Source organism: Scyliorhinus torazame, chromosome 19, assembly GCF_047496885.1.
Source record: "Scyliorhinus torazame isolate Kashiwa2021f chromosome 19, sScyTor2.1, whole genome shotgun sequence".
In the NCBI taxonomy this organism is placed as follows: domain Eukaryota; kingdom Metazoa; phylum Chordata; class Chondrichthyes; order Carcharhiniformes; family Scyliorhinidae; genus Scyliorhinus; species Scyliorhinus torazame.
Window position 1 is genome coordinate 126,378,599 of NC_092725.1, and position 19,178 is coordinate 126,397,776.

The 19,178-nt window shown below is 45.4% G+C and overlaps 1 protein-coding gene across 2 annotated transcripts in view; it reads left to right on the plus strand.

Annotated features, from left to right (window-relative positions):
- The window catches only part of hmga2 (high mobility group AT-hook 2), a 193,475-nt gene extending 174,564 nt beyond the window's left edge, over positions 1-18,911 (plus strand). For both annotated transcript variants that reach the window (XM_072485181.1, XM_072485180.1), the window contains one exon: positions 16,097-18,911. In XM_072485181.1, coding sequence (XP_072341282.1) covers positions 16,097-16,132 — 36 coding nt within the window. In that variant the 3' untranslated portion in view covers positions 16,133-18,911. The remainder of the gene's footprint in view (positions 1-16,096) is intronic.
- Positions 18,912-19,178: the final 267 nt, after the last annotated feature.

Genomic DNA, 19,178 nt, shown 5'->3' on the forward strand with positions numbered 1-19,178 from the left:
TGTCCTTGACTGGCCCTACTCTTACCCTAGTCATTCTTTTATTCCTGACATACCTATAGAAAGCTTTTGGGTTTTCCTTGATCCTACCTGCCAAATACTTCTCATGTCCCCTCCTTGTTCGTCTTAGCTCTCTCTTTAGATCCTTCCTCGCTACCTTGTAACTATCAAGCGCCCCAACTGAAACTTCACACCTCATCTTCACATAGGCCTCCTTCTTCCTCTTAACAAGAGATTCCACTTCTTTGGTAAACCACGGTTCCCTCGCTCGCGCCTTCCTCCCTGCCTGACCGGTACGTACTTATCAAGAACACGCAGTAGCTGTTCCTTGAACAAGCTCCACATATCCAGTGTGCCCAACACTTGCAGCCTACTTCTCCAACCTACCCCTCCCAAGTCATGTCTAATGGCATCATAATTGCCCTTCCCCCAGCTATAACTCTTGCCCTGCGGGGTATACTTATCCCTTTCCATCACTAACGTAAACGTCACCGAATTGTGGTCACTGTCCCCAAAGTGCTCACCTACCTCCAAATCTAACACCTGGCCTGGTTCATTACCCAAAACCAAATCCAATGTGGCCTCGCCTCTTGTTGGCCTGTCAACATATTGTGTCAGGAAACCCTCCTGCACACATTGTACAAAAAACGACCCATCTAATGTACTCGAACTATATCTTTTCCAGTCAATATTTGGAAAGTTAAAGTCTCCCATAATAACTACCCTGTTACTTTCGCTCTTATCCAGAATCATCTTCTCCATCCTTTCCTCTACATCCCTAGAACTATTTGGAGGCCTATAGAAAACTCCCAACAGGGTGACCTCTCCTTTCCTGTTTCTAACCTCAGCCCATACTACCTCGGAAGAAGAGTCCCCATCTCGCATCCTCTCCGCCACCATAATACTGTTCTTGACTAGCAGCGCCACACCTCCCCCTCTTTTGCCTCCTTCTCTGAGCTTATTTTGTTGGGTCTCTGGAAATCATTAACCTCAGGCAGGATCTAATCACCACCATTTATCAGGCAGAATACGGCCTTTTGGCCAATTCATTTCCCAGCAGCCAACCAATCGAACCAAATCCCACCCCATCTCTCGGGTGCCACAAAGTCCGAGTTCTGCTTTCCAAAGCTAGCAGGATGTTGTAACTTTAGAATTCCTCATGCTCTCTGCCGCTTGACTTAAAGACACATGTCCATTAAGCATCCATGGATCAAAATGATGACGGCAAAATATAAAGAAATGGGAAATCATCAGGAAGGATCCTTACATTTTCGATGATAATCTTAATTGTGCGCCGTAAATACTAATGGATCATTGTGACCTGGTGATGCTGTTGATCTCGGGGTCATTGGTTTGATAATTAATTAATATTGTGCCTTGTATGTCAAATATCATGTCAATGAGTGTGATGGTTTTCAAGGTAGGTGTATTTTTGTCCAATGTCCTGTGGGAGCAAAGGGGAATTCTGAGAAAGAGAGAGTAAATGGGATGTTTGACCAGAGGAGTCACTCTTAACCAAGTTCAATTTCTGTCCTCACCCAACAGCCACACACACACACACACCTTCCAGTAGGGGTCACTGGGGAGTCATCAGAAACAGTCATCCCCACTTTAGCCTGCGTGAGTCATGCCTATTTTACTGGAGCCAAAGGAAGGTCGAGTTGTGCTTTCTTGGGAATGTTGAAGACTATTTTGGGAGGTATGAGTGGTGAGGTTTATATTTCACCAATGCTTCTTTGAAACACGTGGGGTTTTGCCCCGCAGTGCAAGGACTTTGAATAGGAGCAGCCAGAAATGACAGGTGGATGACTTTATTCGTTGGTCATAACGAGTTACGGGTGGTTACGTGATGATGTCTGTTTCGTTTGGCTAATTGGCCAGAAAGATTCCTACAATGGATAATAGCCTATTCCAAAACCACCCCAATATTGAATGCGAAAGCTAAATTAGACCTTCATAGATTCTCTTAGATCCTGCAAAATCAGTTTTTGCCTCAAATCTATTCCTTTTCAATTCATCAGTTATACCTGATCAGTGCAGCGAGCCAGTCGTCCGCGGGCTCACCTGCCTTCTCGGGATCGTATAAAAGTATTCTCAGAAGGAAGTGCAGTGGAGTTTGTTCCAGTGTCGAGGCCAATTTTATCCTTTAATAAACACCACGAAAACAGATTATCTGCTGATGATTGTTGCTGTTGTGGAAGCTTGCTGTGCACAAATTGGCTGCTGTGTTTTATACATTAGAACAGCGACCACACTTCAAAAGTACTTCATTGGTTGTAAAGTGCTTTTGAGGTCATGAAGAGCACTGTAAAACTGCAAGGCAACCAAATCCACCAGAGTATAAAACGGAATTGTTTTCTTTAATTGCCCCAGGAAGCATTTGAAGTCTAATTAAATGTTGCCCCCTTGCCCCCATCCTCACAATAAAGAAGAACAAGAGCACAGCGAGGTTGATGAAGTTTCTAACATTTTTCACCTGAGAGAGTTTGCATTTGTATAGTGCCCAATTGCATTTCCCAAAGCATTATAATACAATGAATTTTTTCAAGTTTGGGGCAGCACAGTAGCATGGTGGTTAGCACAATTGCTTCACAGCTCCAGGGTCCCAGGTTCGATACCCGGCTTCGGTCACTGTCTGTGCGGAGTCTGCACGTTCTGCACGTGTGTGCGTGGGTTTCCTCTGGGCGCTCCGGTTTCCTCCCACAGTCCAAAGGTGTGCAGGTTAGGTGGATTGGCCATGATAAATTGCCCTTAGTGTCCAAAATTGCCCTTAGTGTTGGGTGGGGTTACTGGGTTATGAGGATAGGGTGTCGACTTGGGTAGGGTGCTCATTCAAAGAGCCGGTGCAGACTCGATGGGCCGAATGGCCTCCTTCTGCACTTTCAATTCTATGATTCTATGAAGTATAGTCATGGAATCCCTACAGTGCAGAACATAGAACATACAGAACAGAAAGAGGCCATTCAGCCCATCGGGTCTGCACTGACCCACTCAAGCCCTCGCTTCCACCCTATCCCCGTAACCCAATAACCCCTCCTAACCTTTTTTGGACACTAAGGGCAATTTATCATGGCCAATCCACCGAACCTGCACGTCTTTGGACTGTAGGAGGAAACCGGAGCACCCGGAGGGAATCCACACAGACGTGGGAAGAACGTGCAGACTCCACACAGACTGTGACCCAGCGGGGCATCGATCCTGGGACCCTGGCGCTGTGAAGTCACAGTGCTAGCCAGTTGTGCTGCCCATTCAGCCAAGGAGGCCATTCAGCCCATCAGGTCTGCACTGACCCTTCGAAAGAGCACCCCACCCAGGCCCGCTACTCCGCCCTAACCCTGTAACCCCATCTAGCCTGCAGATCCAGGAGACTAAAGGGCCAATCCACCTAATCTGCACGTCTTTGGACTGTGGGAGTAAACCGGAGCACCCGGAGGAAACCCACGCAGACACGGGGAGAACGTGCAGACTCCGCACAGACAGTGACCCAAGGCTGTAATTGAACCCGGGTTCCTGGTGCTGTGAGACAGCAGTGCTAACCACTGTGCCTTCCCAGTCATAGTGAGAATTTCCCTAGAGGTTTGGAGGTCGGGGAAAATCACAGAGAAGGAGATAATGTCGGTTCTCCAGCACGTTCCTGCGCCCACTCGCTTTTCCCAGAAGTGGTTTTCAGTCCAGCGACGGCAACAGGAAACCAATTGAGGCTCACCAGGAAATCAGTTAGCGGAATCTTTCAGTGTGAATGAGATTTTACAGGGCGGCTCGGTGGCACAGTGGTTAGCACTGCTGCTTCACGACGCCGAAGTCCCAGGTTCGATCCCGGCCCCGGGGTCACTGTCAAATTGCTAAGAGGGGTAGATGAAATGAGAGATCTTGACGTACAAGTACACAGATCCCTAAAGGCACTAGGCCAAGTAGACAAGGCTGTAAAGAAAGCTCTCCATTGGCAGGGGTATAGAATACAAAAGTGAGGTTAAAATGTTGGAATAGTATAAAACACTGGTGAGGCCACAACTGGAGGATTGTGTGCAGTTCTGGTCACCATGTTACAGGAAGATCATAGATGCTCTGGAGAGAGTGCAAGAGAGGTTTACAAGAATGTTGCCAGGGCTAGAAAATTGTAGCTACAAAGAGTGATTGGATGGGTTGGGGTTATGTTCCTTGGAACAAAGAAGGCTGAGGGGTGACTTGATTGAGGTGCACAGAATTATGAGGGGGAGAGATGGGGTGGACAAGATAAAATTGTTTCCCTTGGTGGAGAATTCTCGAACCAGGGGACATAGATTCAAGATAAGTGGCAGAAGGTGTAGAGGGGACATGAGAAAAAAAATTTTTACGCAGAGGGTAGTGGGTGTCTGGAATTCGCTGCCTGAGTTGGTGGTGGAGGCAGAGACCCTAAACTCTTGATAAAAAGTACCTGGATCTGCATCTTAAGTGCTGTAAGTTACTATAAGGGCTATAGACCGGATGGCAGAAGGTGGGATTAGGCACCTGGGTGTCCTCGGGCTGGCGTGGACAAGATGGACCAAATAGCCTCCTGTGATTTTCTATGGTTGTAAAATTCAGCCCCACTGTTGTTATATAGGTAAACCTGCACTGTTATGTCCCATAAACAGCAGTGAAGTAACTAAGCAGTTGGTTTGCTTTTTGGTGATGTTGGTTCAGGGAAGAATGGTGTCCAGAACATCTATTCATTGCTTTTCTTAAAATAGTGTCCAGGGATGTTTAACATTTGTTAAGCACTTGGATCCTAGATTTGATATCTTATCCGAGAATAGTACTTTTGAATCCCTCTGTACTGAGGTGGATTGTCAGATTGAGCACCACACTGATAAAATACCTGCAGATAATAGCAGCAGTAAACCCTACAAACATGTCTTAAAACCAATTCTGAAATGGAGCAATTTGGTTTCTCTGTACAACTTTCTTCCCTCTTCCTGCTCTCTTTGGGTTTTGGCTCCATGGGCCTTAGTTCCCTTTTGGTATTTTCTACAATAAGCCATTATTAAATGTGAGCCTTGACATTAAGTTTTGGCAGCCTCTTTCACTCTGGGGAGCTTCACAGTTGAGCGCAACTCTACCCTGAAGCATATACTTTTCGCTGCAATTACTAGATAGCCAACGTGAGCAGAATCCTTTGCCTTCTTCCCACCGTCCCAACCCTGTCCTGAATGAACAGGTATTGAGGCAGGTCATGATGACACTTGTAAGAGACCAGCTGGCCTGGTGTAGACATGGACATTAAGCTTGAGATGTTTTTGATCTGCATGCGTCATCAATCTCCCTGTTAAGCTGGCTGAGCCAGGGGACATGCAAACTTATTTATTTGACTCTGGGCACAAAGAAATCCAATTTGATTATACAAGCTTGGTTGTAAAACCTCCAGGAGCCTTTAGATAAGGGGGAATGACATTCAATCTGAAAGACTGCAAATGTAGTATCCATCTGCCACATTATTATAGGTCACTGTAAATGTTCCACCAGACATGTTTATATACCCCTGCAGACTATATAATTTTTTTAAACATCCACTTGTGAAAAATGTTGCTACATTCATGGTGAGCTTGACATAACTTAGACTGGGTCTTCCAGAATAGTCTAATGGAGGCCGAGGGGCTGGATTTTTCCGGGATCCGTATTTCCCACACCACTTCCCCACCTTGACCCTCAACTAAACAGTTGTCCCGCCAGTCAAATTGGAGGCAGCTCTATAGTCCCAGCGTCATTGGGTTCAAGTGGTAACCACTGCTAGGACTACAGGCAGTAACTGAGGAGACGTAATCCAGCCCAGCTTTGTCCAGGCCTAGCTGGCAGACCTCAGTCACTGGGGGGGTGGTACGCTGCCTGACATCTTCTCTTTCCCTGCCACTATAGTATGAGAAATAGGCTGGGGTGGACAGGAAGTCATTGGGAAGGCCATCAACTTTGTCTAACGAATCCCCCTGCATTCAAATATGCCGGCAAGTCTAGCCTATGATATTCAGACTTCCCAGTGTTGGATTTATCTCCTTAAACACACAAGAGTGTTGATATTTCAGCATATTCAGCATGGGAGGCGGATGTCACATTGAATGTTCATAATTAAGGCCTGGGATTGAGGTCTGGCTATGAGCCCCTGAACTCCATTCATATTTGACAAAGTCAGGAACGGCGAGCAGGAGTATGCTGATGGGAGCTTGGCACAAGCCAACTGTCCTAGGCTGTACGTTAATGTCTGGGGGAAGAATGGCAATGACAGGACTGGGAGGGTTCATCAAGATAAGACGGGAAAGGCTCAGGGGGCTCCTGTGGATTTGGGGGCTTCTCCATCTGGTCCAGAAAATAATTCCGAGGCAACAGTTGACTTTGGTGATTGGGTTTCGAAATGAAATAAAGTCTCTGCTAGTTACCATCTCGCCACCCTTGTTGGAAAGCAAACATGGGTATTGGGCGAAAAACATGATCAGACTTGATTGTGATCCATTTGTAGTTGAAGACCTCACACACTCACTCACTATCTAAAGCCACACATATTGAGTGACTGTTTGGGTGTAGCATTGGATGGCTTTTATGCATGCAGATCCATACCACAACCAGAATCAGAGCTGAGGAAAGAAAGTTGAGAATGAATGAAAATGTCCAGGGACTGACTATACATCTCTGAGTAAATAACCAAATGAATAATGGTCAGTTTTATAGCCGAGGTCCCAGGTTCGATCCCGGCTCTGGGTCACTGTCCACCTGGAATTTGCACATTCTCCCCGTGTTTGCGTGGGTTTCGCCCCCACAACCCAAAGATGTGCTGGGTAGGTGGATTGGCCACGTGGAATTGCCCCTTAATTGGAAAAAATGAATTGGGTACTCTAAAATTTTAAAAAAGGTTTTATATTTAATTTTCACCAACTAAGGGTGCTATTCTCCGCGACGCGGCGTTTGGAGAATTGCCTGGGTCGCCAAATGTTCCCACCATGCCGGTCCGACGCCCTCCCGCGATTCATGGAAGCGGCCAGATCGGCACAATTGCGTTTTGCACGGCGCGGTCCACTGAATCGCCCGAGACAGCCAAAATGGCGATTCACCGGTACCCCCACAATTCTCAGTGCCGGATGGACCGAGCGGCGGCGGGTTCCCCCCGGCGCCGTCCACACCTGGTCACTGCCGGCGGGAACAGCGCGGGAACGCTGGGGGGATCCTGCACCGGGGGGGGGGGGGGCCTCAAATGGGGTCTGGCACGCGATCAGTGCCCACCGATCGTCGGGCCGGCCTCTCTGAAGGAGGACCTCCTTTCTTCCGCAGCCCCGCAAGATCCGTCAGACATCTTCTTACGGGGCGGACTCGGAGAGGACGGCAACCACGCATGCGCGGTTATGGCGCTGGCCAACCCACGCATGCACGGGTGACGCCAATTATGCGGCGCCGGCTGTGTCATGTATGCGGCGCCGGCCGCGTTATGTATGCGGCGCTGCCTTTACGCGGCGCCAAGGCCTGGCGCGCGTAAATGACGCGGCGCCGCTCCTAGCCCATTATCGGGCCCTGAATCGGTCGGGATAGGGGCCGTTTCGCGCCGTCGTGAACCTCGACGGTGTTCACGACGGCGCGAACACTCTGCCTCCATTTCGGAGAATCCCGCCCACAATTCCAGATTTAAGCAGGTGCCTGTGACAACAGACTTCTCCCCTGCACTCAGCAATTCCCTGGGAATTTTCCTCCCTCATCTGTTCAGACACATAAAGCCTCTTTTTTTTTTTTGGAATGTTTGCCTGAAGGATATACAGTATGTTCCAAATTACTAATTGCGTCTCATGCTGGAATGTTACCAAAGCAGTTTCAGCTGTACCACATGCCACATCATTAAAGAGCACCGCAGTCGAGTGTCTGAGATGACGGACGGGATTTGCCGACCGCCCTGCCACGTGTTTTCCGGCAGGTGAGGTGGCCCGCCAGCGGGATCTACCGGTCCCGACGTTGTCAACGGGATTTCCCATTGACTGCATCCCTCGCCGCTGGGAAACCCGTGCGCCTGCATGGGACCGGAATTCCCCACCGGCGTGATCAGTCGGTAGATCCCGCCCGATGCCTCTTCACACAGATTTGCTTTGAAGAGATTTACTAAAATATTAATTTCGAGTACACAGTTCTTTTTTTTCCCAAACAAGGGGCAATTTAGCGTGGCCAGTTCACCTACCCTGCACATCTTTCTTGGGTTCTGAGGGTGAGGCCCACGCAGACACATGGAGAATGTGCAAACTCCACACGGACAGTGACCCGGGTTGAAGAGATTTTCAGCAGCACAGGGCAGGTAACCTTTGTCACTCTGAAGTAATATTGCAGTTATTTTGTTTGGCCTTCTTGTGTACAAGGTAAATATAAGACAGCACCTACCGGGCGCTTTACGCTCTCATTCAAGCTCAAAGTGGGCGGTAGACCCCGGGAGAGGCCTCCGTTGGCTTCCTGGCAGTCTACGCCTTGTGGGACATACCCATGTCCCGTGAGGTGTTGCATTCAGAATCCCGCCCAAAGGGGGTGTGACCAAATGGCATTGCCCCATACCAGCTTCCCCAGCAAGGCCGCAGCCAGGCGCCATTCAGTACAAGTCCAGACAAACATGGACCAGATAAAATGGCATCGGGGGGAGTCTTCCACCCATTGGAGGCTTCTGGGTGGCCAGCGATAGTGCAGGGTGACTCCATAACCCTCCCCCTGGAACATGGGCACCTTGGCACTGCCAACCTGGCATGCAAAGGTGCCCATATGGCACTACCAAGCGGGCAGGAGGACTGCCAGGGTGGCAGTGCAAAGATATCCTGGTGCCAGGGTGGCACTGACAAGCATCAGGGCCTGAGAGCGACCATGCCCATGGTAGGAGGGTGGAGAGGGGGAGGTGCAGGACAGAAGCCTCTGGGAGGTTGGGACAATGATGTGTGGGGGTCCTGGAAAGGGGGCTTATAAGGATGGGTGGGGGGGGTTGCCTGAAGAGGGATGGGCCCCCAGGGATCCCATAGAAGGGTGTCCTCACTTTGGGGGGGGGTGAGGTAATGCCCATGTCTGTGGGGGGGGTCACATTGCCCATGCGTGGGGCGTTGATGGGGATCCAGAAGCTCACTTTGAGATCAGTACACTCTTTCAAAATGGCAACCCTATCTGCTTCAGCTTCCCAGGGCTGTGGGATGTTGCGATATGTATACATAGAGACATATAAAAGGTTAATGATAACAACTTAGTGTAACACAACCACTAGATGGCAACACTAGATTCCACTATAAATATGAGAACTCAAAGGATCTTGGGTCTCTTCGAACCAGGAGTGACTGGACAGCAGAGTATTAGAGAGATAGATCACAGCATAGTTAGCACATGTAGTTTAAATTAGTTAATACTTTATTCTGAATTACATGATTGCTAGTTTTAGTTCTGTAGAGGAAACTCAATATTAATCAATTTGTTATTCATTAATTCTGTTTTGCTTTAAGTTGGAGATTGGTGGTTTCTTGAGAATCACACCATCAGACCATTCTGGATATATAAAGCAAAGAGTAACGATATATTACCAAAGAGTAATATAACGTGGGCTAAACTGGACAGAAACTCCCCCAGGGCCCCAAAAAGTGACTAAGTATCTTTGATAGCGGTTGGAAACTCCCTGAAAAACCCGCCACAAATGAACTTAGAAATGTTTCTGTTAAATTCCTCCTATAATCTCTCATTTTAAGTTTTCTATTTTATTTTTTGGTGATGAGTTTTATTACTAGTTGGCAATTCTTATTAGCTGGAATTGGTGGTACGCCATGTGTTTCACTATGACAATGTGTGTGGAAAATGGTGCGAAATAACCAAGGCGGGTTCAAAAACTAACCAGGCTAGATTCTGTGGGGGGGATTGTAGAGGTCAACAACTCTGCAAAATTAATGCCTCCTAAGCATCTAACCGTGGTCAATGCTTTCATAACTTCTAGTTATGTTGCTTGCTTCACCCTAATCTATCAAGCTCAATTAGCCTACTCACTTGGAGCAAGTCTAACCCTTTCATTATTTAAAAAACTCCAATCACATCTCTTCAAAGTCTGAACTATCTAGCCCCAGCTCTGTCGCTTCTGGTAACTGGAAGCCCTTTAAAGGTAATCTAACGACCTTCCTCTGAACCTTTTCCTGACCCTCGATATTTTCTATCACAATAGTATTAAAATGCATTTCATATATTCACAAAGTACTTCAGTTTCCCTTACATTAACTGACTTTGAAATACAGATTTTTAAATTGATAAATGTGAACATCCACCAGCCATGATGATAATGAATTTTGTAGACTAGGTGAGGTGTGGGGGAATTTAGCATTTTTCTTTAAATGGACCATCGAATCATGGAATCTCTACAGTGCAGAAGGAGGCCCTTCGGCCCATCAAATCTGCACCCACCCTCTGAAAGAGCACCGTACCTAGGCCCACTCCGTTGCTCTAGCTCCGTAACCCCACCTACCTTGCACGTCTTTGGACACTAAGGGGCAATTTTAGCATGGCCAATCCACCTAACCTGCACATTTTTGGACTATGGGAGGAAACTCAAAGGAAACAGAGTTAAATGGACAGAAATATATTCAAAGATTCAGTTGTTATATATGGGGTTGGATAGGTTAATTATTTTGAATAGATTAATTATTTTCTTTTGCTCACGATTTGGAAGAGTCATGATCCCTATCCTTACTTCCAATTGGATTACATTCTTAAAATCTTGCTCATTTCATCTCGTCACTTTGGATAAAAGTAATGTATAACTTTTGAACATTAATGAGTTGAAACTTATTCAGCGAAAGACAACTTATACTTTTTATAAATTTAGACCATTCTAGGTCTATTTTTGATTGAAATAAACCTGGAGCATGCAGGTTCAAATTCAACTAAATATAACTTACCAGTCGTGTTGGCAGATTTGATTTGATTTGATTTCCCAAATCTCCCACAGTTTTAGTTGCGTCTTCATTGCTAAACCTCATTTTCTAATGTACAGCACATGTAATTTGTATCTATAATCCTGTGCCAAGAAGCATGCTTAAACTTTGCAAATAGCCATTTCAGGTATCAGATAGTACGCCAGTACTTATTTGCATGCCAATTTTGGCGAGAATTCAAAGCACTAGTGTGTTATGCAGCTATTGTATATGCAATGTTTTTTTTTATTAAATATTTTATTGAAAATTTTTGGTCAACCAACACAGTACATTGTGCATCCTTTATACAATATTATAACAACACAAATAACAATGACCTATTTTATAAACAAAAACAAAAAAATGAATAAATAATAAATAACAAAAATGAAAACTAGCCCTAATTGGCAACTGCCTTGTCACAAGTAACACTCTCCAAAAATATAATTTAACAGTCCAATATATAATTATCTGTAGCAACGACCTATACATACTATACAGTATATATTAACAACCCTGAGAGTCCTTCTGGTTCCTCCTCCACCCCTTCCCCCCCCCCCCCCCCCCGATCCTGGGCTGCTGCTGCTGCCTTCATTTTCCCATTCCGTCTATCTTTCTGCGAGGTATTCGACGAACGGTTGCCACCGCCTGGTGAACCCTTGAGCCGACCCCCTTAAGACGAACTTAATCCGCTCTAGCTTTATAAACCCCGCCATGTCATTTATCCAGGTCTCCACCCCCGGGGGTTTGGCTTCTTTCCACATTAGCAATATCCTGCGCCGGGCTACTAGGGACGCAAAGGCCAAAACATCGGCCTCTCTCGCCTCCTGCACTCCCGGCTCTTGTGCAACCCCAAATATAGCCAACCCCCAGCTTGGTTCGACCCGGACTCCTACTACTTTTGAAAGCACCTTTGTCACCCCCATCCAAAACCCCTGTAGTGCCGAGCATGACCAAAACATATGGGTATGATTCGCTGGGCTTCTCGAGCACCTCGCACACCTATCCTCCACCCCAAAAAATTTACTGAGCCGTGCTCCAGTCATATGTGCCCTGTGTAATACCTTAAACTGAATCAGGCTTAGCCTGGCACACGAGGACGACGAGTTTACCCTGCTTAGGGCATCTGCCCACAGCCCCTCCTCGATCTCCTCCCCCAGTTCTTCTTCCCATTTCCCTTTTAGTTCATCTACCATAGTCTCCCCTTCGTCCCTCATTCCCCTATATATATCTGACACCTTACCATCCCCCACCCATGTCTTTGAGATCACTCTGTCCTGCACCTCTTGTGTCGGGAGCTGCGGGAATTCCCTCACCTGTTGCCTCGCAAAAGCCCTCAGTTGCATATACCTGAATGCATTCCCTTGGGGCAACCCATATTTCTCGGTCAGCGCTCCCAGACTCGCGAACTTCCCATCCACAAACAGATCTTTCAGTTGCGTTATTCCTGCTCTTTGCCACATTCCATATCCCCCATCCATTCCCCCCGGGACAAACCTATGGTTGTTTCTTATCGGGGACCCCCCCAAGGCTCCAGTCTTTCCCCTATGCCGTCTCCACTGTCCCCAAATCTTCAGTGTAGCCACCACCACCGGGCTTGTGGTGTAGTTCCTCGGTGAGAACGGCAATGGGGCTGTCACCATAGCCTGTAGGCTAGTCCCCCTACAGGACGCCCTCTCTAATCTCTTCCACGCCGCTCCCTCCTCCTCTCCCATCCACTTACTCACCATTGAAATATTAGCAGCCCAATAATACTCACTTAGGCTCGGTAGTGCCAGCCCCCCCCCCCTATCCCTGCTACGCTGTAAGAATCCCTTCCTCACTCTCGGGGTCTTCCCGGCCCACACAAAACCCATGATGCTCTTTTCAATCCTTTTAAAAAAAGCCTTCGTGATCACCACCGGGAGGCACTGAAACACAAAGAGGAATCTCGGGAGGACCACCATCTTAACCGCCTGCACCCTCCCTGCCATTGACAGGGATACCATATCCCATCTCTTGAAATCCTCCTCCATCTGTTCCACCAACCGCGTTAAATTTAACCTATGCAATGTGCCCCAATTCTTAGCTATCTGGATCCCCAGGTAACGAAAGTCCCTTGTTACCTTCCTCAACGGTAGGTCCTCTATTTCTCTACTCTGCTCCCCTGGATGCACCACAAACAACTCACTTTTCCCCATGTTCAATTTATACCCTGAAAAATCCCCAAACTCCCCAAGTATCCGCATTATTTCTGGCATCCCCTCCGCCGGGTCCGCCACGTATAGTAGCAAATCGTCCGCATACAAAGATACCCGGTGCTCTTCTCCTCCCCTAAGTACTCCCCTCCACTTCTTGGAACCCCTCAACGCTATCGCCAGGGGCTCAATCGCCAGTGCAAACAATAATGGGGACAGAGGGCATCCCTGCCTTGTCCCTCTATGGAGCCGAAAATATGCAGATCCCCGTCCATTCGTGACCACGCTCGCCACTGAGGCCCTATACAACAGCTGCACCCATCTAACATACCCCTCTCCAAAACCAAATCTCCTCAACACCTCCCACAAATAATCCCACTCCACTCTATCAAATGCTTTCTCGGCATCCATCGCCACTACTATCTCCGTTTCTCCCCCTGGTGGGGCCATCATCATTACCCCTAACAACCTCCGTATATTCGTGTTCAGCTGTCTCCCCTTCACAAACCCAGTTTGGTCCTCGTGGACCACCCCCGGGACACATTCCTCTATTCTCATTGCCATTACCTTGGCCAGGACCTTGGCATCTACATTTAGGAGGGAAATAGGTCTATAGGACCCGCATTGTAGCGGGTCCTTTTCCTTCTTTAAGACAAGCGATATTGTTGCTTCAGACATAGTCGGGGGCAGTTGTCCCCTTTCCTTTGCCTCATTAAAGGTCCTCGTCAGTACCGGGGCGAGCAAGTCCACATATTTTCTATAGAATTCGACTGGGAATCCATCCGGTCCCGGGGCCTTTCCCGCCTGCATGCTCCTAATTCCTTTCACCACTTCTTCTACCTCGATCTGTGCTCCCAGTCCCACCCTTTCCTGCTCTTCCACCTTGGGAAATTCCAGCCGATCCAAGAAGCCCATCATTCTCTCCCTCCCATCCGGGGGTTGAGCTTCATATAATTTTTTATAAAATGTCTTGAACACTCCATTCACTCTCTCCGCTCCCCGCTCCATCTCTCCTTCCTCATCCCTCACTCCCCCTATTTCCCTCGCTGCTCCCCTTTTCCTCAATTGGTGTGCCAGCAACCTGCTCGCCTTCTCCCCATATTCGTACTGTACACCCTGTGCCTTCCTCCATTGTGCCTCTGCAGTGCCTGTAGTCAGCAAGTCAAATTCTACATGTAGCCTTTGCCTTTCCCTGTACAGTCCCTCCTCCGGTGCTTCCGCATATTGTCTGTCCACCCTCAAAAGTTTTGCAGCAACCGCTCCCGTTCCTTACTCTCCTGCTTCCCTTTATGTGCCCTTATTGATATCAGCTCCCCTCTATATATGCACTGTTTTGAGGCGGGCTGAATCTTTTTTTAAATTTAAGAGTGCCCAATTATTCTTTTCCAATTAATTGGCAATTTAGCGTGGCCAATCCACCTACTTTGCACATCTTTGGGTTGTGGGAGCGAAACCCACGCAAACACAGGGAGAATGTGCAAACTCCACACCGACAGTGACCCAGAGCCGGGATCGAACCTGGGACTCGGCGCCATGAGACAGAAGCCGGGCTGAATTAATGAATTTCATTTAAGAAACATTCTGGAAGATAGTCGAGATTGTTAAAGTCAGAGGCCACGAGGCTTATTCAATTGTTAGAACCTGTGGTATTTGGACACTTAAGTGGACGAACCAGAGTCTGGCTGTGAAGGACAGACTCACATGTACAGAATTAATGTTCATTGCACTTGGGTGAACTAGTCAGTGTCTTGCCTGGAAGCCAGGTTGACTTATTTGTACTGGGCAAAGAATATGTATATCTGGTGGATAACCATGTCTTTCTAGAATGTAAATGTTAATTGAAGAGGCTGAGGCACAGGGCAGCTGACACTTGACTTTGTCCTCTTTAGTCTATCTGAGGCTTTGATCATGCTACATCTTTCTCTGTTGCTTGTCCCCCAGAGAGTCTCCGAGGGTCATAGCCTGCAGCTTAGTCAAGAGACATTAGCCTACTGGCTTAAATATGTGAGGCCCTTGGGTTAGCAGGGGGCCTTCACCATGCACTCCACATTTCCCACATAACCTAAAGCAGACTAAACAAAAGTGTTGTGAAATCCGATGGCTGGATGCAGCTAAAGTAATATGTTGAAACTGTCCTCCATTCATTTAATACTGTGTTTGTTTCCTGGATTTACACCCTTTTTTGGTCTTTGGGATCATGGAAACCTTTGAAAAAGGGATTGCAGAGCAACGGCCTGTGATTAAAACCTAGTGTTTTTTCTCCATGCTGCTCTTGTGCAGCAGTGTCACACATGGTAGCATTTAGGAGCCCCCTTCACAGCTGAAGTGTTTCAAACACTAATGAATGGGAGCTTGGTCATATAATGCAGACAAGCTTTAAGGCAATGCTTTACTGAATGGTGTACTGTAGTGGCCTGGGAAAGGAAGAGAGTTATAAATTGTGTCAGCTAGCAGCCCAGACAAAATGAAGCCATGTGGAAAATCCAATCTATTTAACTATGAAACTGTTGCAAGCCATTTTAAGGTGGTCATCTTTGGCAGTTCTCAGTTTATGAAGTGGCAAATGTTAAACCGCATAATGCGGCCTTTCGCTCCGCTTTCTTTTTCAGGCAAATAAAAGTAAAATATTTTAGCATTTTGGAATTGTGGTTATTTTAGGGGGGGGGGTGATAAATGCTGACTAGATTTGATGTCTAAATATTTGATAAATCGATTAAATAATTTACAATGTCCAGGTATGCGAGTATCTATTATCTGGAAAACCTCTAAGGCTTTTAAAGTTCACAGGCACGGCGATTACACCAGCTGTAGAAGATTTATGGTGGTTTGGCTGGAATTTAATCCATGTACTTTCTCTCAAACCTGTGGTTGAACATGTCCAGTTTACGGTCGCCCGAAATACTCAGCAATTTAAAAATAAAGTAACAGCATTGCTTTGGTACTTGAAACTGTGGCAGGGGAGGGCAAGACAATATTTTTTTTAAAGCTGTCTGACATAATGCAAATTTGTTTGTTGTTTGTTTCCAGGGTGAAGGTGAAGGGACGTCCACAGAGGAAGATTAAGAAACCACACTATTTTACTTCTACCTCATTCAGCAGTTTGGTCTTTTGAAGGGAGAAGACACTAAATTGACCACTTGTTTTATTTTCCCGGCTAACATTGGTCTGTCCACTTTATCCTGGGTTGAGACACATCCTCTGAAAGACTTTCTTTTTTGCTATCCACCTTTCTGTAATCCCTTTGCAGCCCCGGGTTTAGTGATTTAAACACTGCTGTAACATGGGGGACGCAGATTAATGATGCAACATTTAATTACTGTTTTTTTTTAAATTCTTAACATACTTATAGTTTATTGAGCTGCTGAGTAAGGGTGAGTGGGTAAAAAAAGAAAAGAGTTTTATTTTTCACTGAAATGCACAAAATAATGCAAGAAGGAAACATCATACACACAGCACGTAATATGGGCATTTTGAGAGAACCGGCTTTTCTGTTTAAAAATAGATGGCTTTACCAGACCCAACACCCACCCCTTGACTTAGTATATACAGCCTGTACAGAACACCAAAGATGAGGGATAGGCACTGCTCTTATAGAAACCTTTTTAGTAGATCTTTTTTTTTTAAATTGAACTTCACTTACTCTAATTTCAGGAAGGTCCTGGGGCTGATTTTTCTTCAACATATATTTAATTCTGCTGTTAACCTTTGAAAATTATATTCAGTAACTGAAGGGAAGGATGAAAGATTGACCCACTCTTTTTTCCAGGTCCGTAGGGTTAACTCACAGAAATCAAGAAAATCCACTTCAGTGTAAGTCACTGAAACTTGGAAAGGGAACTGATTTTTCGTCATCCGCCAGCCATTAAGAATCGCATATAAAGATGGCTTTACCTCTTACACGCTGCCATGCGGATGGATCGGGCAAACACATTTCTTGATTGTGGGACCAACATGCCGCGACACTGATCTTCAAATTATTCCGCCTCCATCCAATCAACCCTAAAGAATATTCAGTTAAACCAGCACTTTTAGTGACAGTTGCAATATTACCCTATTATCTGTAACTACCTCTGATTGATTCAATTAGTTTAACAGTCTCTCGAGTACATGCTGCTATACACATACAATGCAGGATTTTTTTTTCCCGGTTTAATTGATGGTTAAACACTGATATCTGGATTTTGTTTAAATTCATTTACGTTTTACAGTCTAAAATATTAAAAGAGGAAACACAAATACCTGAAAAGCATTTCTGTACTGCAATATAATTGCTGAATTTCTACCAGGTTACCGATTCTCAGTCTTGTGCAACTCATTTTCCGTTTGAACTTTTAACTTGAATACAATTTTTTACGGAATTACTTAGTGATTTTTAATAGATCATTTTTTTTTTCTTATGTTACAATTAATAACATGGAAATGTCTCTCTTGCTTTTATTTTTCATTTTGATGGGTAATGTTTTAAATATAACTGTCCACGTTTTGTACCTCAAATGAACTCAAGGCAAATGGACGAATCAAGTGACCAGAACCTACCTCCAGACATTAACAAAATAATGAACTTGTTACTATCAACATCAGTTTTAAAATATTGTTAAAATTTTAGGACTGCAACTAATCCCTAATCAAAGTATTTTTGTAAAAAAGAAAGGAAAAAAAATAACCTTGGATACAAAAGCATTTTAAATTACTTTCTATTCCGAAACCGTCTAAGGAAACTTGAAGCTCTGTAGGTGGGAAGCAATAAGCTCGTTTTTTTTTGTATAATTCAATCAAGAATATGTGTTTAAATTAGTAGATTGTAAGAAACATACTTGATTCGTATTTTCATGTATTTTACACAAATGTGATTTTCTCTTTTTCATTTTTGTAATGTTTCAACCAGATGTATTTTTAAAATGCTTCTTAGAGTTTTATCTTGCTACATGCTTGTCAATATTTCTACCTTGAAACATTCAAAAGGCCGGGGAGATGGGGAGGGTGTAGTTTCTCAGGAGAATCTGTGGCAGTAAGGGCTTCACTGTTGAGCCAACATACAACCAAAGCTGATTCCTCTGGCTTCCATTGGAACTTGTAAAACCTTGGCATCAGGTGCGTACCCGGTCTCTACATTGAAGGCTGAGGTATTAACTAGTTGCATTTCTGCCAAATCTTTCAATAATTGTACCCACCTTCCCCCTACACCCCCCCCCCCCCCAAACAAACAACTTCCTTGTGTTTTCTTTTAAAAGCACACTTATGATTTGTTTGAAACATCATTCCATGTATTTTGATTTAAGAGAACTCTCTGAAGCTTTGCCTTGGTTTTGGTCTAATACATACTAAGGAAGCCTTTGGTCGTTTGTTGGACATTTAGCTTGGGGAAGCCTCTCAAATGCTGATGTTTATCATGTATTTCTCTGTATGTTGTACAATCAATTACACACTACTACCTCTTGGGGCCTACTGTTACCTCAATTTCAAGCTGAAAATCCGTTCAATTGTTTATGGCCAATAGACCAGGGCGAGCATCATAAATTTTTTATACATAGTTTATTTTTTTGGGGGAGATAAATTTTATATGACTGTTCCCTCCTGACTGGTCACCTCAAAATAAGACTGGACATTTAACTTTTCCGCTATTTTACAAATAGTAGTCTTGGTTTGCAGGGAGAGGCTGAACATGTTAGACTGCAAATCCTACTCTCCCTGTACCTTGAATGTCTAACTTTATTGCTTTGCTATTCACTTAGAGAAGCTGTCTGATTGTACATGGAAATGCTTGCTTGCTGAAAAAGGTTCCATTCATGGATTATCACTGTCTGTTCAGCACAAATAAATGTAAGAACCTCTGTGATCCCCATGTTGGTTCTTAGACTTTTGTCATTTTAATACTGGCAAAACAATTAACATGAGTGAACACATCTCTTGAGAGTTTTTTTTTAACAAATGAAAGTAGCACTTACAATATGTGGAACTCCAAAGTGGCTCCTGTGTTTTTAAAGCCATAGCCTTTGAATGATCTCCCTTAGTTGTAAACTCAAACTCAACCAGTATTTCAATTTACTGAGGGTGATTTATAAGAAGGAACCATTGGTCTCTTTCACAACGGTGGGGGGGATGACGGGGA